General features: G+C 37.6%; 3 protein-coding genes across 3 annotated transcripts; 1 reads left to right on the forward strand and 2 right to left on the reverse strand.

Annotated features, from left to right (window-relative positions):
- Nucleotides 1-5,329: 5,329 nt before the first annotated feature.
- Nucleotides 5,330-12,929, forward strand: LOC117615145 (putative glycine-rich cell wall structural protein 1). Its single transcript, XM_034344164.1, has 3 exons — nucleotides 5,330-5,456; nucleotides 12,532-12,607; nucleotides 12,713-12,929. Exons 1-3 carry the CDS (start codon nucleotides 5,330-5,332, stop codon nucleotides 12,927-12,929), a joined length of 420 nt encoding a protein of 139 aa, XP_034200055.1.
- A 775-nt stretch (nucleotides 12,930-13,704) lies between these two features.
- Nucleotides 13,705-14,896, reverse strand: LOC117615428. The gene is made up of 2 exons (XM_034344506.1): nucleotides 14,402-14,896; nucleotides 13,705-14,163 (listed from the first exon to the last, which is right to left on the reverse strand). Exons 1-2 carry the CDS (start codon nucleotides 14,630-14,632, stop codon nucleotides 13,864-13,866), a joined length of 531 nt encoding a protein of 176 aa, XP_034200397.1. The 5' UTR covers nucleotides 14,633-14,896; the 3' UTR covers nucleotides 13,705-13,863.
- Nucleotides 14,897-15,673: 777 nt separating this feature from the next.
- On the reverse strand, nucleotides 15,674-21,582 carry LOC117617943 (vesicle transport protein GOT1). The gene is made up of 7 exons (XM_034347614.1): nucleotides 21,465-21,582; nucleotides 21,246-21,320; nucleotides 21,062-21,153; nucleotides 20,891-20,971; nucleotides 19,284-19,381; nucleotides 17,661-17,735; nucleotides 15,674-16,035 (listed from the first exon to the last, which is right to left on the reverse strand). Coding segments are annotated over exons 2-7 (375 nt in total). The 5' UTR covers nucleotides 21,274-21,320; nucleotides 21,465-21,582; the 3' UTR covers nucleotides 15,674-16,034.
- Between the last annotated feature and the right edge of the window lie 4,811 nt (nucleotides 21,583-26,393).

Consider the following 26,393-nt stretch of genomic DNA (forward strand, 5'->3'; position numbering starts at 1 on the left):
ACTTATCACAAATGGTCCTTACGAATTTTTTTTTAAAAATTTAAAAATCATAAAATTTTGGTTTTCCTTTTAAAATTATTTATAAATGAAAAAACAATTTATAGAAGGATTTTAATCTTGAGGACCATTTTTGAACCCTAAACTTTTAGTTTTTTTTTTCATTTTTAAATTTTATGAATTTTAAATTATTTTTTAAAAACTTCGTTAGTTTGTTGATGTGGCATATATATGGAGCTCACATCTACAATAATATAGTGTCACATGTATTTAAAATTTAATATATATTTTAAAATAATTATAATTCATAAAATTTTAAAAAGAAAACAAAAATTTTATGAATTTTAAATTAAAAAAATTTCGTAAGGACCATTTGTGATAGGTGTGTGAACCTCAAGGATGTTTTGTGATATACATATATGCCATGTCAGCAAACTAACGGAGTTTTTAACGGAACCTAACGGCAGGGACCATTTGTGATCATGCATGCTAACTTTGAGGACCATGAATGACAAAAAAAAATATTAAGGATGCAATCTGATAGTTTCGTAAACCTTAGGGACGTTTTGTGATAATAAGCCTTTAGTAAAATTTATTTTTGTGGAATTCTTTTCGTATTTGCAACTATGTCAGAAATAAAAGAAAGGAGAAAAAATAAAAGAAAAACTTAATAAATTAGAATAAAGGACAAACACTGAACAGAAATTTAAATAACAGTTTCATTATGTTCCTTCTCTATCCCAGGATCTGTTTGAACAGCCTGTGAATCCCACATAGTTGGATAAAATTTCTTCAACCACTTGCCATTAATTGGTGCAGCATGAACGTTCCATCTCAATCTTGTAATCTGTATGCCTCAGTCCAAGGATTTGCTTAATTATGAAAGGACCTTCCCATGTAGGTGACTACTTTCCATAACCAGCTATATGTGTTCCAAGGGGCAGAATTGCTTTCCAGACTATTTCTCATTCTTCAAAACTCTTATTTTTAGCTCTCTTGTTGTAGGCCCTTGATACAGCCTGTTTTCCTGCTAAGAGTTTGTTGAGGGTATCAATTCTACTTGCATCCAATTCTTCTAGTTCTAGCAGCATGGCTTGAGAGTAGTCTTCTCCAATCAGACTGTGTTGATGAGCAATCCTGAGAGATTGGACTGCTATCTCCATAGGCAGAATTGCATCATGACCATAGGTTAGAGCATATGGGGTCATGCCAGTTGCCTCTCTCTTTGAAGTCCTATATGCCCATAGAGTTTCTGATAACTTCTCATGCCACTGCTTTGGATTTTTCTCAAGCATTTTCCTGATAATGTTGATGATCACCTTGTTACTTGATTTTGCCTACTCATTAGCTTGAGCATACTAAGGAGTGGATTAAAGTAATTTGAATTTGAATGCTTTTGCCATATCTAGCATCTCTCCAGATATGAAAGAAGATCCCCTGTCAGTTGTGATTGATTCTGGAATGCCAAACCTTTGTATATTCTACTCTTCTATGAAGGTGATGATCTCTTGAGATGTAGTGGATTTAACAGGCTTGGCTTCCACCCATTTGGTGAAATAATTTGTAGCTACAATGGTAAAACAGTGCTACTTGCTGCTGGCTGGATAGATCTTGCCGATGAGATCCATTGCCTATCCTATGAATGGCCATGGTTTGACTACTGGATTCATGGGAACTGAAGAAGCCTGCTGGATTGGGCCATGCCTTTTACAAGCCTCACATCCCTTGGAATAGTCAATGCAATCATTCATCATTGTCGGCCAGAAGTAGCCATACCTTCTAATTAACCAGCACATTTTTCTTCCACCTTGATGTGCTCTACAGATTCCTTCATGAGTCTCTCCCATGACCTTCATGTATTCTTTCTTTCCTAGGCACCTTAGAAGTACCTCATCTTTGTTGTTTCGGACTAGATCTCCATTCCACATAAGGTAATTCAAAGCCATGATTCTGACTCTTTTCTCATAAGGCATGGTTGGATACTGTAAGTAATTTTATGATGGGATTTCTCCAATCATCTTTAGTGATTATGGCAGAATTGACATCTATCTCCGTTCCTCTGGTTAGAACAGATGGTAGACTTTTCTTTCCTACCTTGATGATCCTTTGCACACAGTCCTCAGGCATTTGTATCCCTGTTGCTATATGAGCCAATTCATTGGCTACAAAGTTTTCTTTTCTTGGGATATGTTCCCAAGCAGCTTCCCTGAATTTTGTCAGAAGGTTTCTGGCTGCTACTAGATAGACAGCTAGAGAAGGATTGAAACACTTGTATTCTCCAGCAATCTGTTTCAACACAAGCATAGAATCTCCAAAAATTTCCACATATTGGATTCCTAATTCCACCAGCATCTCAAGGCCAATGATTAAAGCTTCGTATTCAGCCCTGTTGTTGATGCATTGGAAATCTAACTGGAAAGAATAACAGTGTCTGATCCCTAGTGGCTCTTCCAAAACAATCCTTGCCCTAGAGGCTACATCAGTCTTTGATCCATCAAAGTACAGCTTCCACGGTGTGAGGTGGATTGAATAGATGGGATTATTTAGGCAAGTATGAACTCTAGTCAACATATTTGCATTTGCTATATCCAAGGAGTCAATGTTTTCAATCTCTTCCCCTGGATGATCTGCTAGGAAATCTGCTACGGCTTGTCCTTTGACAACTTTCTGAGGAACATATCTGAAAGCAAATTCTGTCAAAGCCAAAGTCCATTTCCCAATTCTGCCTCTCAACATTGGCCTTGTTAGCGTGTGTTTGATCAGGTCTGTTTTGGCAATGATGTAGATAGTAAATGGCAGCATATAGTGTCTGAGTTTCACAGCAGTGAAGTATAAGGCTAGACAAAGCCTTTCAATTGCAGAATATTTCCTTTCTACTTCCGTCAGAGTTCTGCTCAAATAGTAGACTACATGTTCCTTCCCTTCCTTGTTATCTTGAACTAACAGACTCCCAATGGACACTTCTGATGCAAATACATAGAGTTTGAGCGGTCTGCCTCTCTTTGGTGGGGACAAAACTGGTGGATTTGAGAGGTGGTGCTTTTCCTCCCACTTAAAAGTCTGTTCCTGTTTCAACCTTAGCAAGGAGGAGAAAGGCTGGATTTTTCCTGCAGAATTGGATATGAATCTCCTTAGAAAGTTAATTTTTCCTAGGAGACTCTAGCTCTTTCTTGTTCCGAGATGGTAGAACTTCTATGATGGACTTTGCTTAATTTTTGTCAATCTCTATGCCCTTTTGGTGGACCAAGAAACCTAAGAAATTTCCTGCTTGAACTCCAAAAACACACTTCTTGGGATTCATTTTCAATTTATGTTGTCTCATTCTTAGGAATGCTTTTCTCAGATTTGATACACGATCTCCCTCTTCTGGGGATTTAATCACCACATCATCTATACACACCTCTAGAGAATGCCCTATCATATCATGGAAAACAGAATTCGTTGCTCTTTGATAAGTGGCTCCTGCATTTCTTAAGCCAAAAGGTATTACAGTGTATTCAAAAGCACCTATATGCCCTGGGCACATGAAGGTTGTCTTATGGATGTCTTCTTCTCCCACCATGATCTGATAATATCCTGCATTGCCATCCATAAAAGACAGCATTTGGTTATGAGCAGCTCTATCTACAAGCATGTCTGCCGTCGGCATTGGATATTCATCCTTGGGAGATGTTTCATTCAGATTCCTATAATCCACACAGATCCTAATTGCCCCTGTTTTTATTTTCAGAACTGGCACGATATTGGTTAGCCAATCAGCATAAATGGCTGGTCTGATGAATCCTGCCTTGAGCAATCTTTCTATTTCTTCCTTGACTTTCAGTTCTGTTTCCATAGACATCCTTCTTCTGGCTTGTTTAACTAGAAGGTAGCCTTCTTTGATTGGCAGCTTGTGTTCTACCAACTTTCTGTCTAATCCAGGCATCTCATGATAGGCCAAGCAAAATAGTCTTTAAAATCATGCAAAAGTGCACTAATGAAAGTGGGTCTTGGATCCTCTTCTGTCCCTAAGTTTATCTCCTGTAATGGATCTTCTACTTATGGTAAAGAATCATCTAGTGCTGCTGGTGCAAATTCTAAAACTTCATCCTGTAAACTTTCTTCTTCTTGTTCTTCCACGCTCTCATGAGTGAATTCTGCCATATTGATGGCTGAATTCTGCATAAAGAGCTTCCTCTCTTCCCAATATATCAACAATCTTTTTGTAATGGTTCGGATTGTTGCAGCTGGATCCTTTTCTTGCTGATTTGGACTAAACATCAAAATTCTGAAGGTTTAGAACAAAAGGTCTATTCCAGTCTTCTAGAGAACTGGCTAGACCATCTTCAATGAGTCTCTGGAGGTTTAGAACAAAAGGTCTATTCCGTTCTGGTTGACTCCAAAGAAGGTGAAAAGACCAACATCATCATGATAATACATTGCCTCAAAACACATGGCAGAGAGCAAAAATGGCCATGGATCGGCCTCAACTATCTCCATGAATCTTTCTTCATTCCAAAAGGCTAATTGCTGGTGCAGAGTACACATAGACTTTGGTGGATCTAGTCCCTGCCAAGCAATGCATTGTAAGTGGTGGAAGTGGTGTCTACCACAAAAAATGCAATCTTCAGCTCATTGGTTCCAACTATAACGTCCACATCCAGAATTCCATGAGTCTTAGTGATGCCCCCAGCAAAGTTGGTGACAGTTAAACGTGTTGGAATTAGATCCTTCTATGTTCTACCCATCTTGCTCAACAATCTGTGAGGTAGAAGATTAATGGATGCACCTCCATCTACCATCACCTTAGGAATAGGAACACCCCCAAAGTTTGCTGTTATGAACAGAGGTCTGAGATGATTAGCCATCTATTTGGTTGGTTTGGAGAAACAAAGTTGCTCTGCTTGCAGTTTCATGGCAGTTCCGCCTGTTTCGGCAGTAGGTGTTTGCTATTCTAGTGCCTCCTCTACTTCTGCCAATTTGCACTCAAAACTTTCCTGGGAGAACACGTCTCCTTCCAGAGTGTTTTCTTGTCCTTCTGCTGCCCTGAATTTTTCTGGCAAGATGAACACCATGTTAATGCCTAGATTAGCCTGCAATAGGCTCTCCAATTCTACACCAAAAGCCTCAGTTTCTTCATCTCGTTCTCCATCATACTCCATCTGTTCTTCCCCATACTCTTCTGTCTAGTCCTCTTGTTCGCCTGTCTTGAGGAGCCCGGTCTGGTCATCTGCAGATGGTTCATAGTCCAACTACTCCTCTTCGTATTCTTCAGTCCAGTCTTCTTGTCCTTCTACTAGAGTAGGTTCGAATTCACCTTGTATTTGCGAAGGTTCAATCTGATTCACTGAGGATGAGGCTGGATGGATGGAAGATCTGCTTGGAGATTCTGTTTTCATCAGCTTTTGTGGCTGATATGTTATTTGTTCTGCCTGAGCTGAGGGGTTACATCTGGATTCTTTCCTTTTCTGGCAGAACTGGTCTCTGGAAGTACCTGTGTGTCGCCCCTGTTTTTTAGGAAGGTGTAGTATTGCCTTTGAACTCTCTTTTTCTGAGTTCTGGTTAACTTCAGAGTTAGTCTACCGTTTTTTCCAACAGAATACCATCTGTCTTCTATGATAGTAGCCAAGGGCTTGTCATTTCCGGGCATCTTAATTAGTATTTCTTTCTTTGGCTGCTCTGTCATTCTTCTGCCGCGCTGGGCAGGCCTAAGATAGTCCTTCTGTCTGTTCCTATCTTTAGATGGAACTGGAACTAGACTCTATTGGTATGATGTTCCAATCCTGTCAAAAACGGTAGGTGTGGGCTGATTCTGTCTGTCTAGAGTCACTTCTAATTCACTTTCACACTTGCACTTGCTGCACAGCACTACCGTAGCTGAGATGGTTGCCTTTGGCCTTTGATTAGTCTCCCTTATAGCCCTTCTGTCTCTACTGGTGCTAGCCCATGTCGCTATTTTGCCTCTCTTCTGCTCTGGCTAATTTAAGTTGACCATGTTGACTTGAGGTTGGGGAAAAGGATCTGTTGTAACTGTTCTTCGCCAGTTTTAGCCTTCCTGCTTCTTTCATATATGACGTCCCTGAAAACAGCACAACTGTTGGTGGAATGGCTCCAAGAGTTGTGCCACCTGCAATACTGTCTGCCCTTGAGTTCTTCTGGCTTAGGCAACCTCTGGGGTGTCTTTATTGCCTTCTGTAGCAGCATCTCATCAAATAAAGCATCTATCTTGGTTAGATCAAAGGAATAGACCTTGTTCTGTGTTGGTTTGTTTGGAACAAACCCTCCTATGAATGGTGGCGGCTTCTGATCTTTTGGTCTTTGTAAGAGCCTTGCAACTGATGGGATGTTTCAACTTTGCCATTTCTGCCACTGCAATCTCTCTTTCCTCCGAGCCATCTGTGTCTTCTTCAGACTCTACCTCAACCAGATGTACTAAAGAAGAAAGGGTCTTGTAGTATGTCCTTTTGGAAGAGTTCCTCCTCTGTTGTTCTTCCCTGAGCAGCTCCTCATATTTACATGCTTTGTATGCCAGTTCTGCCAGATCTCCAAATAGCATCCCATCAAATCTTTTTTCTCAAAGAGATTTTAAGGGTGGTTTGAGCCATCTGGATGAAGTGCCTTTCTTCCACAGGAATTCGGCATTTCATCTTAAGCTTTCTGAATCTGGTTATGAAGTTCACCCGTTTCGTGTTTGTTCCTATGATGGTAGGGTAAAGTTCCCCATTGCCTTGAAAACTATTGCCTAGTCAACAAGTCAACTTTCTTTAGTGTGCGAGCGTGCCACTGCTAATAATGAAAAATCCTAGCAGACTTCGAAAATAGATAACTTGCACCCCAAGTTACTGATTTCTAATTAAGCGAATGTGAATTTGGGTGAGGATTATCTCCCAAGTAAGTTCTTTTCTTGCCTCAGATTGGTGAGGACTTCACAATTTTTCACAGTACAATATTGGTAGTTCTTGCAAGAATAAATGATGAGAAAATGAACTGTTTTTAGGCAGAACTGCCTTTTACAAAACTCAAAAGGGAAAAACAAACTCTAGAAAGACAAAAAAAAGGCTGGACCTCCATTTCTGCCTCAATAAATGCTTCTGATTTGGGCTGGACTGGATATGCCTATGCTGGACTGGACTGTCAGCAACTTCAACTGTAAAGTTTCAGTTGTAAATCAATACCAACGTTCAGGTTTGGCAGAGCTTTAATCTATTTCAAGCCCTATAAGGCTTTTTGAACAGATAGAATTGCGGCCTCTTCAATCTGAAGGGGGCAGAAGTGGCTGGACTCAAGGATTACTGAGCTAGAACTGCACTGTGATACTTGTTCTGCTTGATCAGGGCTCTCCATAAATTTGTTGAGGTTTTCATATTTGTAAACACCTACGCTCTGCTTGTTTTGGCTTTTGCTTAACCAAATTTTCAACGAGAGAAATCTCGTTTTAAATGACTTTTTCTAAGTCTGAAACTGATTTGTAGCTGGCTTCTTTCTTGTCGCTCAATGAGCTTTTGGTTGCTTCAGTTTGTTTGAAGGTTCTTTTGGGATCAAGTGCTTATTTTGAGTTTTTGTCTTTTTACTGATTTTCGGTTGTTTGATTGATTGTACTTTGCACTGTTCACCCTATCCTATATTTATAAGAAATATTTTGGAGTTGTGCTTCTAATTCTTTTAATAATGGGCGGCAAAATTTCTCAAAAGATCTCTCATTTTTAAATGCAAAGAAAAAGGGATTCTATCAATTTCCGGCAGATAAGCCCTCAATAGTCAGTTCCTAAGGCAATCACTTCCCTTTTTTTCTTGACAGAAAACCTACCCCTTCTTTAATTCCAACTGCATTTTGTAAGAGCTCAACTATGACAGTTAGTTTGATTTTCCATTTTCAACAACTCCCTACTTCCTGCTTATCTCCCAAATGCAATCTGTTTATTTCTTGAAAATGGTCTTTGGAGCAAATTTTTCTCTGAGTATATATATATAAGGGATTTTGATCTTCTGGTAGCAGAGATTTTTAGAGATGTCTTTCTCAAACTTGCCCTTATTAACTCCTTATCAATCCCAGTTGAAATTGCTGACTTTTCAAAGTTCAGGCAGTCACGTAGGTTTGCCTCTAATTTTGGGCCTTTCTTCTCTTTTAATTATGCTAAGCCCAGTTTGAATTTTGAAACTGTGGGCTAATTTTCCTTTTTTCGAAGCCCACATGACAGATTATGGGCTGGTCCTTCCTGGATTTGGGCTTTTAAATTCAATTTCAATGCAAAGCTCAATCTGCTTGGGTCCTGAGATTGCTTCGTTATTCTGGGCTTCCAGTGTTGGGCTGAGTGTGTATTTTTGGCCCATTTATTTAGGGATTGATGGTGGCTGTCCAATTTTGACATGGGCTTTTGATATTTGGACTGGGTGTGCCAAATTTAGGCCCAAACACAAGGCAGAAAGGGCAAACATTGTCGGATGCGATGACCAAGTTGCGTCATTTGCCTTTAAGAGGGGCTTGCGAACTGAGTGTGAGCTGTATCGTGAGCTAACCATCTCTCCCTGCCAAACACTAGTAGAAGTACAGCAAAGCGCTACGCACTTTGGGACGACGACCAGATAGCTGCGAAAAAGGCTACCAAGCAAGCCGATCAACCGACTAAGCAGGCAAGCCAAAGGAATGGCAAGTTCAACAACAAGGATGAAGGCAAGCGTAGATCGCAGCCTCAGGGAGGTGCTCCAGCAGTTGAGAGCTTCACCAAGTTCACTATCCTGATACACCAAATCCTGGCCCAATTAAAGGACATGTCTTGGTTGAAGAAACCATTGCCTTTGAAAGGAAACCCAGCCAAGAAGGATACAAGTAAATACTGCGCATTCCATGAAGGGCACGATCATTACACAAACAACTGCTTCGCCTAGAAAAGGCACCTTGAAGAGCTGGACAAAGAAGGCCATTGCACGAAATTCATCGCAAAGGGGGGCTATCCAGCAAATCAAGGATGGTGACGCAGCTACCAATGAGCCTCCACGAAAAAAAAATTGCATACGGATCAACACGATCCTAGCCGACTCTAAGAGTCTGAGTTGACCACCAGGAAGCAGAAGAGAAATATCAAGCATGCGACTTTCGTCTCCCAAGCCACACCAGCTCACCAGTCATGGAAGATGATCTTGTCATCATCTTTCATGGGCTACACTCATTGACACGTCTCCGAACATAGGCCAAATAGGCCACTCTAATCGACATGTCTCTGAACATAGGCCAAATGAGCAACCCTCATTGACAAGTCTCCAGACGTAGGCCAAACAAGCCACACTCATCGACACTTCTTCAGATGTAGGCCAAACGGGCCACACTCGAATTGACACATCTCCAGATGTAGGCCAAACGAGCCACTCTCATTGACACGTCTCTGGACGTAGGCCAAATGGGCCACACTCATCGATACCTCTTCGGACGTAGGCCAAATGGGCCAACTCTAATCAATATGTCTCCGGACATAGACCAAATGGGCCACTCTCAATCTATTGAGATATGGTATGCTACAAGTGAATATTTGCGACAAGAAATGAATCCTAATTTTAGGATGACCGACCCTTTTAATCCAGTCCATATGATGCCCTTTTCGGGAGTGTCCGAACGTGTGTGCCTTTGGGATTTTAATGAGATCATTTAGGGGCATGAGAAAGTGGGGGGCAATCCCGAGAATGTGGAGAGACAGATGATAGGCTTTTGTCATGCTGCGGATGTGTGTGGCCTTAGAGTCTTGGGCTTTTCAGGTCCTAAATTTACTTGGTGGCGTAATTAGCCGGCTGAGATTGATCCTATGCTGGCTACTAATGAGTGGTAGGAGTGTTTCCATGGCTCTAGAGTGGTTAACCTTAACCCCTCTAAATCTGACTACATTCTCATTCGTGTTCTGCCCAGAGTGCGATTGTTTGGTCGGCGGACTTTCCTTGACATCTTGCCTACCAGAGAAAAATTGTCCCAGAAAAGGGTGTCGCTTGATGTCGTTGGGTGCCTTTTCTGCGATCATCCAGATGTGTCTCTCTCCCACAATTTCCTATTCTGTCCTTTTGTAGTAAGGATTTGGTCTACCCACCCGGTGGGTTCTACTATTAGAGACTCTACCTCTATGAGTTTGAAACATTGATTATTTTTTATTTTTGTTAAGTCAACTTTATGTATCGAGCAGACTCTGATACTCCTCTGGGGTATTTGGAAGGATAGAAATGCTAGGCTATGGCAAGATTCGCATCGGAATCCTTAGGAAGTAGTCTCCAGTACCATGCACATTTTACACGAATTTCGTGATGAGCACCAACATGTCTCTTGTGTTCTTTCAAGGGGTGAAGCAAGGTGGCATTTGCCTCCTTTGGGTGCGATTAATATTAATTTTGATGGGACTGTTAGTAAGCAATATGGAGTAGGGCGTGGTGGCTCGGTACTAAGAGATGACACAAGAGCTTTTATGGCTTGCAAGGGGCTCTGTTTGGGGCATGTCGCATCACTTGCTGTTGTTGTGTTGATTTAGCTGCACCAAAATCGATTCAGCTGCATTATCAACTTGTGATACTCGAAGTGCATAAGCCATTGGGTGGTATAGCATATGTTAGTATGAGGTTGATTCCATGAGGATTGGTGACAGATTGATTCAATTTGATTCCCTGCACAAAACAGAAAATGGAAACAAAGTTTAAAGATGATTGCGAAGAGTACACTAGGGAGCAATCCAATTCTAAGTTTCAAGCAATCAAGTTAACAAGTTCAATTCAAGTTCTTTCTAATGTATAATTTAGCTATGGTATCTGGTCTAAACCTTGCATTCCTAATTCCCTAATTAGATTCTTGTTGTCGAACCTAAATTAAGCATTAGAAATTCATTAAGCATAGGAGGACGTTTTAAACAACCAAGCATGTATCTAATCCCTGTCCATACATACTCTTCATATTTATAGTTCAATTCGAATTAAAGCATTTGGTGTCTACTCTTATTCCAACCAAGATAGCTAACATACAAGTTTAAATGGTGATCATACATTCAAACAAGCATATCAATTGATAAGCATAATGAATAAGAACAATAACTAAAATTGAAACTTGGAAACCAATCAAACTTCAAAAATTTAAAATCACCATGTTCATAACAATAACAGAAAATTACAAGGTGTTTATTAAATAGAAAGACAAAGTAAAGCTAAGGAAATACAAGAAGAAAATAAAAGGCAAAGGGAGGAGAAGAAGATAGGGACATCATGCTAGAAATGGAAAAGCTTCATCTCCATGGCTACTAGGAGGCCAAAGCCTCCCAGCTGTTGCCTTCTCTCTTCTTTCCTTTTGTGACTCTCAACTCTCCCTCTCTGTGTACAATGTGATGGAGTATGAATGAATGATGAATCTTAGCTCTTTGGAGACTCTCTATTTATAGGGTTAAGGGAAGTAGGAATTCTGGTTTGGACATTGAGTTCACCAACCACACCTACTTCACCTAACACAATTGCATTTAAAATTAGTTTGCCAACAACACGCACTTCATCTTCTTTATTTCTTGTGGTTGCTGGAAAACTCCACTTGAATCAGTTCACCTAACTTCCCCACCATCAGAAATCACCTCATGCTTAGGTCAGAATGACCAAGCAACAATTAGCTCATGCTTAGGTTAGAATGACCATCACCTTCATGGGCTCACAAATTGAGCTTCACTTAAGCAACTTTGAGCCCTCCATCTTGAAGTTCAGAATGTCATCTTTCCAACCACATATCATGGGGGGCCAATCCAAGGTTGGATAAAGATGTTAAGGCCGAAACACATTTCTAACTTAGTCTCCAGTTTTGCACGTTTTTGCACCTTTTTCTATCCAAAGCTATCATTGCTACCTAAAGCTCAATGAACTGAATGACAAATACAAAAGTGATTAAAAGCACAAGTTTAACTCAAAAACATAACCAAATCCATATGTTAAAAGAGTACAAAATGATATACAATTATGCACTGATCACTTTCTCACAGACAGATTATGGCGCTTAGTGATGCATTGCGTTGGGCTCTACAAGGAGCCATGGTTATTGAGGGGAACGCAAGGGATTTGATCCTGGCAGTTGCCCCAACATAAACCATTCTGATGTGGGTTTTTTGGTTGAAGACTGTAGGCTTCTCCTTTCTCAATTAGCTTTTTGTTCTTTAAGTTTTGTTTCACGTGGTGCCAATTGTGTGGCCCAACGTCTTTGTTCCTTTGCTTTGTCCTTATTTGAAGATGCTGTGTGGTTTGGGGTCCCCCCCAATATCATCTGTGATCTCCCTTCTGTAATTTTTTGCTTCGTTTCTTATTGAATTATTTCACCTCTTACCTTTATTAAATAAAATTAAAAAAAAAATTTTGCGGCGACCATTCTTCTTCTTCCAGGTAATTTTAGGAGGGTGTATTCAATTTTGATTTTAAATGATTTTAAGAGTTATAAAGTTGATAGAGTTTAATTGAATTTAATTGAGTTTGACTTAATTCTACAAACTCCACATAGATTTTGATTGAATTCAGGTATAGATTTTAATTGAGTTTCTTAGAATTTTATTATTGATTTTAATGAAGTTTATAGCAATGGTGGTGGCGGTGATAGCGATGGTGGTGATGGCAATGGCGGTGGTGATGGTGGTTTATGGGGGAGGTAGTGGTGGAGGAGGTGGGGGTGGTAGTGGTGGTGGTGGTGGGAGTGAGGTGGTGGAGGTAGTGGTGGTGGTGGAGACTGTGGTGGTGGTGGTGGTGGTGGCAGTTGCAGGGGCAGTGATGGTAACGATGCTGGCAGTGGCTATGGTGATGGTGACAGTGGGGCTAATTGTGGAGGTGGGGGTAAGGGTGGTGGCGGTGGTGGTGGAGGTAGTGGCGGTGGCAGTGATGATGATGGTGCTGGCAGTGGTGGTGGTGAAGGTGGGGGTGATGGAAGGGCTGGCAGTGCGGGTAACGGTGGGTGGTGGTGTTGGCAGCGATGACGATGACTGTGGTAGTGGCGGCAGCGGCAGCGGCTATGGTTATAGTCATGATAAGATGGTTGTAGTAGACGTAGTGAAATTATATCTTGAGAATAAAAATAATATATCTATACAAATCTCTTGGGGGAAGCAAAGATTTGTTAGTCTATTATCAAACGAAATCCACCATTTTTTTGTATTTCCTTTAAAATCAATGAGTTTTTGAATACACCCAAACTTTTATGAAATCTTTTAATGTCGTGATTAAATACATTTAAATTTGAATAGAGTTTAAAAAATCTGAATTGAATACACCCATAATTGAATAGACTTCTATAAAATCGTGATTTGAATACACCTAAACTTTTAAACTTCTTTAAAATCTTTTAAAATCTAAATTCAATACACCCCCCTTAATATCTCCTAATCTAGGGTTTAATAAATTGCTCATCAGTTTTTGATTTCAATTATTCCCCTTCATCTTCCATTAGTCCATTAATAATTTATTTTTAAAAAATAAAATAGTAAGTTATGTACCAAGCATGTAACTTTTCCAATGGTCAAACGGAATAGTGGATGAATTCGAAAAAGTTGACGGTAAGAGCTAAATTGGTTATTTATTTAAGTTTATGTGCTAAATTGACTAAAAAGTTAGTTCGGGGAGTTAAGTTCGATTAGAGTCATAGTTTGGGGTAAAATTGTTTATAATCCTTTCCTTAATTAAGTGCAGCTTAAACTAAAACCCATAATGTTCTACCTCCCAAACTAAGACTAGGATCAACCAAAAATAACAAAATTACACAAGATCTTGGCATGCGTAGATTATAATTTATAATTAACCAGTCTCTGAATACAACATTACTGAAAACCAAACATATGCAAGAGCATAACTCAAGAGGTTGATTCTATAGCTTCTAGTGCCTTTATGGCAGCTCAATTTTGTATTTAAGATGAATTATAATTTGGTTGGATGGAAGTTGGAAGTGAGTGGACATATTTGCAGTTGGGGCAACAAGGAGAAGACTTGGAGAGAAATGACAAGGAGATGGCAATTGAAACAAGCCAAAGCCACCATGTTACTTTGTTGCTCCTCATTCTTGGCCTCTTCGATTGTCTTAAGGCTTGGGCTGGATCGCTGATCAGAACTTGAACCTGAGATGGTTGAGATGTTCAGCTCAAGGTTCACTGCCTGGTCCATAGGCCAGTTCCAACTCTTCCTTGAGGTCTTTCTGTTTAGGTAGTACATTTTTCCTGACTGCACAATTGATTATAATTTTTAAGACAACTAATATTTCATAAAATTTGTATGTACTTAATCGAACACATAAGAATCATAACTAAACATATCATCAAGTAATTATAGAATGGTACGATCACGTAGTATAACTTGTTCATATGTTATAAATTATAATATATATATATATATATAGAGAGAGAGAGAGAGAGAGAGAGAGAGAGAGAGAGAGAGAGAGAGAGAGAGAGAGAGAAGAGACCTCAAGATCAAGACACTGCTCCCAATCTAATGGTAGGGGGTCTTTAAGTTGAAGATCAACACTTGTTTGAAAAGATGCTTCAGTCTTCAGGAGTTGGTGATCTTGGAAAAGCTTCCTCTTCCTAGAAGTGTTGCTTTCAGCTGATTCCAATGGATTATTAGAACCATTAATGCTTTTCTTAAACACCACATGTGCCTGTGTTGGAGCTAAAGAGAGCTCTGGAAGTTCCATACTTAGCTTGGATTCTTCTTTCCTTTGAGCTATCCTTCAGGAAGTGAGGTGATAGAAAAACTAAATAATAAAAAGAAAAAGAGAAGAAGAAGAGAAACCAAATTGAGGAAACTTTGAATGCAAAAGAGAAAGTATGGTGTAGGTAGGGCATCCAAAATTATCCTCTTAACTTTTTGGACTGCAGAGGTCATGCATAGGGTGCTTGTCTACTTAAGAGTGTTCTTAAATTGGCTTACATTAATAGGAGGAAGGCAGGCCAGGCATTTAAGATGGCAAGTAGATATCACTTTAATGCCTCAAAATCAAACTCTCCCTGGCAGCATTTAAGACCAGTCTAGACATACCACCTCACTATCCAACTCTACTCAAATATTTTCGTTTTTTCTTGCCTGCTAAACTCTTGGCCAGCTTTAATTTAACCCGTTCATGTCCTTTGATAGACAAAAGGACATCAAATCCTCTTTCGATTGGGTATGCAAACAATTCTCGAGAGGATAATTGCAGCAACAGTCTGTGAACTAACATTCGAGAAAAGGAAGTTTTGGATTATAGGATTCAATAAATGAATTTAAGAACTAAAGTGAAACTCGGGTAATAATTTAGAGGTTATTTCTACAATTAACCCAAAAGTTTCTATTTCATTTTTAGAATCTTCTCCAAAAACTATTTTCATTTTTCATGAAAAGCCTAGTTATTTTGAAGTTCTCTAAAATTAAATTGTACAATTTTGTACAATGTAACTTGGCTAAAACGATTTGATAGTTTGACCTATGTACAATTCTGCACAATGTAAATTGGGTAAAGCGACTTGAATGTTTGCCCTACAAACCAACGACATACTTATGCGTGTAAGACCCTGAGAGTCACTGACACACAACCATTGCATGGCGTGACCTTGCACCATGTCAAGACGGTAAACGAGACAAGGCGTGGTCGGCTTTCGAATAACCCAAGAATTTTGGCCCTGTGACAGTGTCGATGAAGCAAGCAATAATATACTATGGATGCTTGCATCCTTCTGCTTAAACCCAACATAAAAAATGGAAGAATTACGTACGGTCGTTGGATGCAAAGGTGAAGAGAGCGAGGACAAGAGACATCAATTTTGTTATAGAAAATTTAATATATAAACAATAAAATGAACAGAACAATTTTCTTGGTTAGGCCTCAAAGGTAGTGTGGATCATACAGGAAGCCAATTTGCAGTCTCTCTTTCTTTTTTTGGCTAGTCTGATGCTGAAATCTCCAACACATAAGAAGCCAATTGGTACATCTCCTTCAGCTTCTGATAGAATCACGAAGCCATATGATACCACAAAAATGAGACATGAGATATTTCAAAAGCAGACACCAGGTATCAATGGGGTGCTCAACCGAAGCCCGTCCTGAAGGAGATCAAGAATCTGCAAGTCATACGAAGATAATATATTTAAGTTCATGGCCATTCCAAACAAAATATAAATTATTTCTTTTTCTATGGACTTTGCAAAAAGGAACCGTGGCAATATTTGTTAAAATTGGTAACTGCTGCAATCTAGGGCATGAATCTCACACATCCAGCATATATGCTGCAAACCAGAAACATTTCTTACTTTTTTCCATGGGTTTCTTTCTCAAGAGGTCCCAAAAAGTGGTGTTTTTCAGCAATAGGTCTGAACTTTGCTCACATTTTTAGCTAGCGCTAATTTCCAAAGCCGAGTGATCGGCCTGGCCAGCCAATCTGCCTGGATCTTTTATTTTTCCATTGTTTTTCGTCAACTTTTTTAATGCCCTAAATCCAAGTGTGCCTACTAAATCCTAACTCAGTCAGAATACATCTATGTCACTCAATTAAATAGCTTCCATTTCATTTTCAGATTCCATTTTGGGGCTTAGGGTTTAGGATTTAGTCTTACGATTTAAGAAAGCCCGAACTCCTCCAGACCTAAACCTGTATATCTTATACAGACCTAAACCCCAATAACTCCCTAAGAAACTATAATTTATAAAATTCAAAAAATCATTCATTTCCTAAAAGAAACTAAATTCTTAAAAGTTGTAAAAAGTCATGAATCAGTTGCTCAGCCTGACATGGTTCTCAGCGCTTGGGACAGCCAACTAAAGGTCAGTTTTGTCCAAATTTACGAATCAACAGGGATTTTTTGGAACCTGTCATTAATTTACTGTATTTTAAGTAAAAAGTAAATCTTAAAATATATTAAAAAGTAAATCTTCAGAAAACAATATATTCCCTCAAAACAGATACCATAGCTTTTGTAACAAGTAAACGTTGAGGACTTACATCCTCCACCCATTTGCAACTATACCAGACTATACCTGATTATTAATCTTGTCCATCCAAAAACTGTGCAGAGAGATTTCATTTTAACAATCATGGCTGCCAAATTTGTTCATCATAAACAGTACATGTGATGTGACTAGTGAGAATAGACTGAAAAGTCAGTTATAGTTTGGTACGGTTTCGAAGGGGTAGAAGATCCTTATCCAAACTTTTAACTTTTACAATCATCTCATCTATAAATTCTTAAAGTAGTTCTTTAAAGCTTTCAAAAATTAGTGAAATTAGGAAGCAACTGCATTGGGACCAATAAATTATGTATACACCCTACTCTACCAGCTGCTTTCTTTCATACCAATTCCGTTATTAATTTTACCACAAAACGTTTTCTACAACAACACAAAGAGTTGCATATTTTACTGTAAACATCTTTCGAAAAAGTTGTGGCATGTGTTTAGTGTGCACGTGTATTCTTTACAATAAAAAAAGGTGGCAGACATGACTGTTAAATTGGAATCTCTCTGCATAATAACAAGAGAAATGGAAAAGAAACAAAAAATTCAGAGAACGATAAATTTGTGAGTAAACTAAGACTCAGCTGTCCTGTCACCAAGTGAAGTTAAATTCAATTATTTTACACTAACGATTGAACTATGGGTTCGATGATGTCAGCAGACCATCCAGTGACAATCAAACGGCTTTGAAGCATAGAACATCTTAAACGATAAAACAACATAAAGTTCAACTCACCAGAAAAGAAACCTTATAATCCATCCCAACATTGGAACTTCATAGAGGAACGCCTTCACAGATGGCCAAAAACGACTACAAGAAAACAAGAAAAAGTCAATGCAACAAAACTGACCCAAAAAAATAAAGGGATGTAGTCAACTCAAATTTCTGAATATACTTTCAGAGTTCATTGTTAAAGTGGTTGACTACTGTCAACTTCACATATGTTTAATGACTTGCAGACTACATAGAGTTGAGCGAGACACTTCTACACAACTATAATATGGACTGTGGAGTATGAGAAAGTCAGACAAATTTCGTGTACAGATTTATAGGGATTTTTGTGGTGGAAGTGAGGTCTATATGGTTCATAAAACACATCATATATTCATGTGACTAAATTCCATATTCGAAATTAGTAATCACTGCATAATTTAGTATATATGGAAAAACAAAAATCCAAAAAAACCATAATACAAACAAACAAATACACATTTGTTGTTAAAAAAAATAAATACCAATTAGGAAAAACAAGCACATAGCTTCCAGAAGGGATATAATATTTCTCAGTAAAAATGTCTTCGAACTCTATACTCCATTTGACTGTACCAGTATGCCCAAATTGCATAGCTTATGACACATTGATGGTTTGATTTCCAGAATAAAATCTTCCTTACATTCTCCATAATAAACAAGATATAGGGGGAAAAAAACCACACAAAACTGAGTTCCATTATACAAATGCCTTGTATATTTGTTAACAGTGAGATTGGTTGAAACGCTTCTAACCTAAGAGATACAAACTGAACACACGAGCAGGACAAGAAAAATTACGTCACCAACTATCCGTGCAAACAAGAAGCTCAACCTCTAACGTAATCTTAAGTTAACACCTTTGTCAACAACTTATTATTAGGTTTGGGAATAAGTTGCTATGACGCTAAAGTTAATGAAGTTCTCCTAACTACTTAAATGCATAAATCAAAGCTGCTTTATCTCCAAACAACAACATCATGGCATATTCAAATTTCAGCAAGTTAGTTGTTTGGGCCAAAAACAATTCTTACTGAACAGCATTGAGTCACTCTGTCACACGGAATTTATAGGTCTGTACACTGTAATAGCAGAATGAAAAGTTAAAGTGTTATTATTTTCATTTCTTCATTCCAAAAAATCCCCACCTCTGCATATGATTATCCTGGAGCCCATTAAAACTTGAAAGGAATCCCCCAAAAAAAAAAAAAAAAAAACAATCACTGTGACAATGCAAATCAAATATATGGACTTGTATTTCTGTGTGTGCAAGCCTATGAGTGAGTGAGAGAGAGAAGGTCTGAAAGGTCGACCTCCAACGGTTGGGAACCTTTTAAGTCTGTACTTATGACACACCCCACCCCCCACCCCCCAAAATCTACAACTCTATCCTTTAATAAACTCCTATAATCACATGATTATTTGACTAGCTCTGGCTATCTAGAGAGTTTTGCTACTACAAGATTCCTATAGTCTTTCAAACTCACTTCGGAACACCTAGATTTAGAAGTGAACTAACTTCAATCCACACCCACAACAATCTAAATTGACTACAGATTGAAACTATATTATTCAGTGCATCGCAAAATGTTGAGGGCAGAAACTAACCCAAACAGAACAAGACAACCATATATTTCCAAGATTATACCAACTATTGGCCACCGAACGAAAAGGAAAAATAGACCAAGAAGAAAAGACGCAGAACCCTGCAGAAGAAAAAGAAAATCAACATTAGATCTATCTCATACCAGATAACTTAAATTTATACAACACAAAATGTAGATATCCGGTTCTTTCATATCAAAAAATGGATAACCAGTTATTATTCAAAGCCTATCAATGCCTTATTTTGAAAATGCTTTTCAACAAATCTTATAAACAGATGAAAGGATAAATATTCAGACAAATTGAATTGTCACAACTCAATTCAACTGACAGAAGGGTATGTTGGACAGTCAAACATGACACTTAGAACTGACAAACTGCAGCACGATGAATTTTTAAAATACCACAAGTGAAGAAGGTATCTCAAGAATATTAGACACCACAAGTTGTGATCCATGCGCAGGTAGATCCACGGTATCAAGTTCTAAATCCCTCATTTAGAATTGGACTTAGATACCTTATATTTAGGCATTAGGTCGATAAGTTGTTGTCTGCATATTTTAGAATATGTTTTGAGGTTGTTTGCTTTTGAAAACATGTCAAATCAAAATTTCTGCAAAATATGTTTCCGTAGAATTTTAACTGGTCAAGGTACCTATTCAAATGGTTGAGATTTTCTCAACGATATTCTATGGTACTTGAAAATTTCAATTTCTGACAGAATCGCAAGGGCCGATTGATTGACCATTAGGAGCCCAGTCAATCAGCCCTGTTTTTGTTCTATGAATTCCTTGTTTTGTTTTACAAGAATTGTCCAGAGAGTTGGCCTGTCAATTTTGCCTTTTGACTGGATTACATTTTAAAGTCTTTTTTGGTTACAACTTTCCACACCTCCCTTATTTGATTTTCTAAATGTTTTAGGAATGTCTAGGGATTAGGAAACTAGGGTTTCATACAAATATATGTTTTTAGAAATCTGTAAAAGCTTTTGCAACCTTGAGCCTCTTTGTGTTTCTTAGACTTTACTTTGAGGTTCCATTTTCTATGTTGTGCCTTTCATTAATTTCTGTTGTGAGTGCGCACGTTCATGCTCTAGAAAGGGGTCGCTGGTGTCTTGGGGTAGGGTTTAGTGGGGTTTAGGATACCTAGGGACAGTAAGCCCCCGAAAACGGAATCTAAAAATGAAATGGAAAGCAAACTAATCGAGTGACATTGTAGTTCTTACTCAGATACATTGGTGGGTTAAGTATGGTTTAGGAGGTTTAGGGGTTTAGAAGTTAAGATATTCCCACAAAGTTACAATTTTGTTTGTGTCATTGTTTGTCACTAGGTTGTGGACCGCCAGCTAAATGCAAAAAAAGAGCGTAGGCTAAAACTAAGTTCTTTTTTGTACCTATTGCGAAAAAGAATGCCCAATAAAGAATTTACTGTTCATTTTTTTGCATCAGTGAAGAAAAACCATGGATCCTTCACTGGTGCTGATACTCTAGTAGCATCCTTGTGGTTTCATACTAGCATAACCACACTACTAAACTAAACCAGTTATGGAAAAAACAGAACTTAAAAATAAACATCCTAATAAATGGTTCAGTCTAACGGAAGCCAAGTACCTTTATGTTTGCTTTGCTAGTGATGAGATTCCATGTCGAACGGAAGCCAAGTAAAAGGGCCACTCCAGTCAACCAAAATATCTGTGTTGGAGATACAAAATAAAAGAAAATGAAACGCCGGTCCTATACATAAAAGTCAAAGAAAGATTACAAATTAAGGAAAACTCTTACATTCCCTAGAGCAAGCAAACCTCTGTCAAAGAAAAGCACTACACCGAGAAATGTGAAAAATAGACCAAACCCAAGGAGACCCAACCCAATCTCTGCAAAGTTTGAGCAAAAACGTTATAAGCCACATATCATTTCTCTGATGCATAATGTGAAATAACAAAAACAAAACAAAAGCGCTGCTTACTTTTTTGCTCGGTTAATTCATAAACCATCTTAGCAATTCTAATTCCAATTGATGATAACAAGCGAAAGGCACAAACTGCAATATGTGGAGAATATCAAACCCAATGAAATGCTCAGTTGGAATAACTACAAAATAAAAAGAAACCCAAATGGAAATGAGAGAGAGAGAGAGAGAGAGAGAGAGAGAGAGAGAGAGAGAGAGAGAGAGAGAGAGAGAGACCTGTAGAAGGGCATCAGCAACGGTGATTTGGAGAGGAAAGCTCAATGCTTTGTTTTTTTCCTCACCAATGCAACGCTTAAATTGCTAAAGAGAGTGGTTTTGACTCTTTTTTTATTCCGGGTACCTTTATACCCACTTACCCAATTTTGAAGACCCACCCAGAACCAACCTGTTAGTGTTAGCCCACTTGTGTGAATGATGAATGATCTCGCTGGTCCACCCAAAACTGAGTGATGTGATTCAGTTCAATCCAAATTAATCGATAGGGGTGGGCATCAATGTGGCATAATAGATTAAATTGGCTGATACAAATTGTAATTTCCAGTTTGGATTAGTTTTGATTAAGAAAAAGTTAGTTTAATATGGTTTTAAGCTTTTATAAACCAATCTAATCCAAACCGGAACATTTATGTATATATTTATTTGTTTATATTTTATTTTACATGTGTAATACTTTAATTAGGTAATAACTATATATGGATATTTGAATTGAGCTACATTAGTTATTGAAATTTGAAGTTTTATGACATGTTGAGCTTTAGGATGGTTTCGTACTCTAGAAAATGATTCAAGTATAGAGCAAGTTGTGAAATTGTTGATTATAATTGGGCTACAATGTTGAAAAAATACAAAAAGAAGGAAAACTTGGCTTAGGCTCAAACTGAACCAACCCGTCTTAAAATTGGTTTGGTTTGGTTCAGTTTCTTCGTGACTTTTGTCAAAACCGAATCGAACCAAATCGTTATATTGTAATTGGTTCGGTTGCGATTTTGAAGTGAAACCGATCTAATCCGGATTGTACCACGCCTAGTTTTTGGTGACTTTCATAAATTGGATTGAATTTCTAATTTCAAACTCCAACATTTCAAGGTGGAATGACATATTTTCTCATCAAAATACAATCTAGTTGGTTTACCGGTCTAACAACTCCACCCAAAGTTCTCTTCACTTAATTTAGGAGGTGTATCCAATCCATACTTATAAAGATTTTTTTGAAGCGAGTGATTTTCATAAAGTTGACAAATTCTTAAATCTTTTACCCTCCCTTTGGATGAGGGAAAAGAACTCGAAATTTAGTTAAAAGTTAGGAATTTTAGACGAGAAATTGACAATTTCCTTGTTTGGCAACTTAAGTGAAAAAATCATGGAAATTAGGGCATCAAATTTCTGAGTTTAATTTCCACCAAAATAGGCGTCATTTCACAATTTCCATAGTGCGGGAATTCATATTTTCAAGTGTTCCAAAACTTACAATAAAACTCAATGCCAAAACTTAGGAAAAGCAACACCAAACTTATGAAAAAGCAGTGCCAAAAGTTATGATAACACTCCTCTATAAAAATTGTCTTCTCCCAAATCTAAAAGTTGCAAATCAGATAAGGAAGGAGAAAGAGTTCTTCTTGAGTTATACGTCTTTCTGTATTAAATCTAAAGGTTGGTCTTCAAGCCTTTCTCTCCTTTAATTTACTTTTTTTTTTTTCTATTTTAGGGTTACCATGCTTTCTAAATGGTTATCACAATTGGGTGTTTCTAACTAAATTTATGAATATGTTAGAGCATCTACAATGGGCTCCCTAAACCACCTTCTTAGACAAGTTTTAGAGAGGAATTAGAAAAATACAACTCCAACCACACTCCTTATCCACCTCCTAAAATAGGAGACTTCTAGGAGCTCCTAAATCTCTGGGGAGAGAAATGACTCCTAGTGGGTCCCTACAATTTAGTGTTACTTTGTTTTATGCATAGTTTAAACTTTTAATTAATGCTAACTATTTTGTTATATTATTTTGTATAGAGATGGACCAATCATATTGAATTAAAAAATAATTGTAGTATTTATGAATCCCTAAACTAAGGAGTATGATTAGAGTTCAAATTTTATAAAGAGCTCCTAAAATAGCCTTTGTGCGTTTTTAGCTAAATTTGAACTAAAAAATAAGGAGCATGATCGTAGATACTCTTACGAATGAGTTTTGTGATATTTCCGGCACTATAGTTGGATTTTGGGAAGTTAAAAATTACTCTATGCGTATGAATTTTGGTGTGTGGAATGTGTTTATGATGCAGCTCTGTATTTGTTTTATAGCTTTATTGCTTTGTGTTTATTGATGTTTTTGTCTTCTTTGTTTTCTATATGGAATATGGCTTTGCCTAAAAAGAACCTCAAAGCATGTGCTTGGCTGATAGAAAATGACAAAACCATTTCAGATGTTTAAGACATTCCCAATTGAGGAAAAAAAAAGAAAAAAAAGAAAGTATGTTGCTGATGTTTATTGCACGTGGGGAATGATTTGATTTGCTAATATGCTATGTTCTTTTTAGTCCGATAATATGCTATGTTTTTTTTTTTTTTCAATAAGTTGACTTATGTAGTTCACCAACCAATATGTTATTTCTACTTTAAGGAATACCTTTTATGTCGGTTATCAATTGTTTTTTTACTTTTGATACAAATGTCAATTATGAGTTAGAAATTGATTTTTTGAAATATTTGATTTCTGTCATTTACAATTTACCTGAGTTATCCAAACAATAAAATTTATAGTTTCTATCATTTACAAAATTCCACATATATAAATCAAAACACTGAAATCTTCAATTGCCAGAAATTGAAATGATGGAAATCTAAATTTTGTCATTTTAGAATTCTATGTAATTTTCAATTCCTTCATCCAAATGGAGGGTCATAGAGTTGATGATAGTCACAAGTAAATTAGCAAGACTTTTGCTATTAATAATTAGCCTTAAAAGTATGCAAAAGTCATTCATTTAAATACTATTTAAAAGTCATTAACTTTTTGGATATCACCAAACTTTTAAATACTTTTAACTACTTTTTAAAGTCACAATTGAATACCACTAAACTTTTAAGTACTATTTAAAAGTCACAGTTGAAAACCTCTAAACGTTTTAAGTCATTAAAAGTTAGAATTGGATACACCCTTAATTTCAGAACTAATTTTACCAAAATGTCGTAACTTTTCTTCTCAAAATTTTGGCCAGTCACATTTCCCTCGTTCAGCATCTGACTTCAGTCAAACAATTGATGGCCAATCAAGGAATCTCCTCATGACCTAGGTTCTTTCACCGTCTTGGAGTCAAGGCTTATGCGATCAACCAAGTGATGTAAATTGGGTGAAAATGAAGATTGACGAAGAATCATAAATGAAACAAGAACAGGCGCGGAAAAAGTAAGAACTAGACTATGTTTGTGTTGTGTCGAGGGTCAATTTTCTCTTCCACAACTTGATATTTACAGGGGCTTTGATATGTCTTGATTGCATCAATTGCCTTGATTCACCCACAATGCATTCAATCATTTGACTCATGCTTATGGTTTAATATGAATAATAATGTTGATTTTATCTACATTCCATCTTGAGATTTCCCACATTAGCTTTGTATGACCATCACATTGGCATGATCTCCTCCTATTTGTGGATTGTGACATATATAGGAATCATTTTACTAATGCTTTCTCCTCATTTTCAGCCTTTGCTGAACTTGAGCATTTCTCCATAGATACTCTCTTGACAATAGCTTCTTAAAACATTCGGCCGTATTTACATATTTGACCACCTTTAGGCATTCCACTGCTTTTAGGTATTTTGCCCCTTTTAGTCATTCGACTGCTTTTAATCATTCGGCCGTTTTTTCAATTTCGAGCTTCTAGCCATTCTTATTGATTTAGAGCCGCTAGAGCATAGCCTAGGCCCAAATGGTGATCCATTTGTCGAATTTTGGGCCTAACTAGGCCATATTTCAACTAGGCTCCAAAAAGTTAGCACATCTCCATCACTTAACCCCATTTTTATGAATAATATATCGATTTTCATTTCTTATAGCCCTTTCTCCCATAAGCTTATTATTTTAAAAGATCTTACCCGGTCACTTGAATATATTACATGCTCCTCTCCCATCACCTAAATGTATTTAAGTTTAAAGTTTGATATATTTAAAGCCCCAAAAAAAAAAAAGTTTGCTCTTAGCCCACAACCTCCATCCAGAGAGAGAGAGAGAGAGAGAGAGAGAGACCGTGAAAAAGGAAGAAGGATAAAAGGTTTAAAAGGTGCTACGGTATTTCACAGGGCCATTCTTGAGATTTTGAGGGCCCTGTGCGAAACTTAAATTGGGGCCTCACATAATCTAATACGAAAATACAATAAATAAAAAAATTGTCATAACTTAATGTCATAAAACAATATTTTCATCCATATTAACATTTAGAACAAGCTGCACACTAAGAAACAACCACAAAAATGCGAGTGGTTGTTGAAGTTATTATGGAGCTAACGGGAACTTTGTTTTCTCTTGCCTCTAATGCGGATAAATACGCAAAGCCAGGCGCTCTGCTTGTGTTGGATTATGTGTGTTGGAAGTCTTTGTTACCCTCATATGTTCCTATTTCTTTTTCCTCTGCTTTGTTCTTTCTCCAATTTTCTTATATGTCGTCTCTTCGTTGGCTTTATTGTTTTTACGTTGTCTTTTCATTTTTATGTTTTCAAGCTCTATTTTCAAAGATTACATTTTTCATACCTGCTTGATTTGCTTTTCTTACAAACAAAATTATGTAGTAAGGCTAAAGAGAATTACAAACAAAATACAGGGGAACATGACTGTGGATATTGTTTGGTGTGGTATGACTGCAAAAACAAGTTACTGATATTAAATTTTGTCTAAATCAGTTCATACAGTTGATGACTTTCATTTAGTGTAATTTACCAAAAAACTTGCAAAGGCAACCAAAAATACAAAAGTTATCTCATATTCATAGAGAATTGGAAGTGATCTACATTTATAGGGGAATGGGAGAGAGATAAGACAAACAGACACCAACCCACTAACCACCACCATTAACCATACACCGCCTAGCCTAACATATATATAACCCAAAAGAAATTTAGGAGACCCAATCCTAAACCCAAGACC

The sequence above is a fragment of the Prunus dulcis genome, chromosome 1, assembly GCF_902201215.1.
Source record: "Prunus dulcis chromosome 1, ALMONDv2, whole genome shotgun sequence".
Classification (NCBI taxonomy): domain Eukaryota; kingdom Viridiplantae; phylum Streptophyta; class Magnoliopsida; order Rosales; family Rosaceae; genus Prunus; species Prunus dulcis.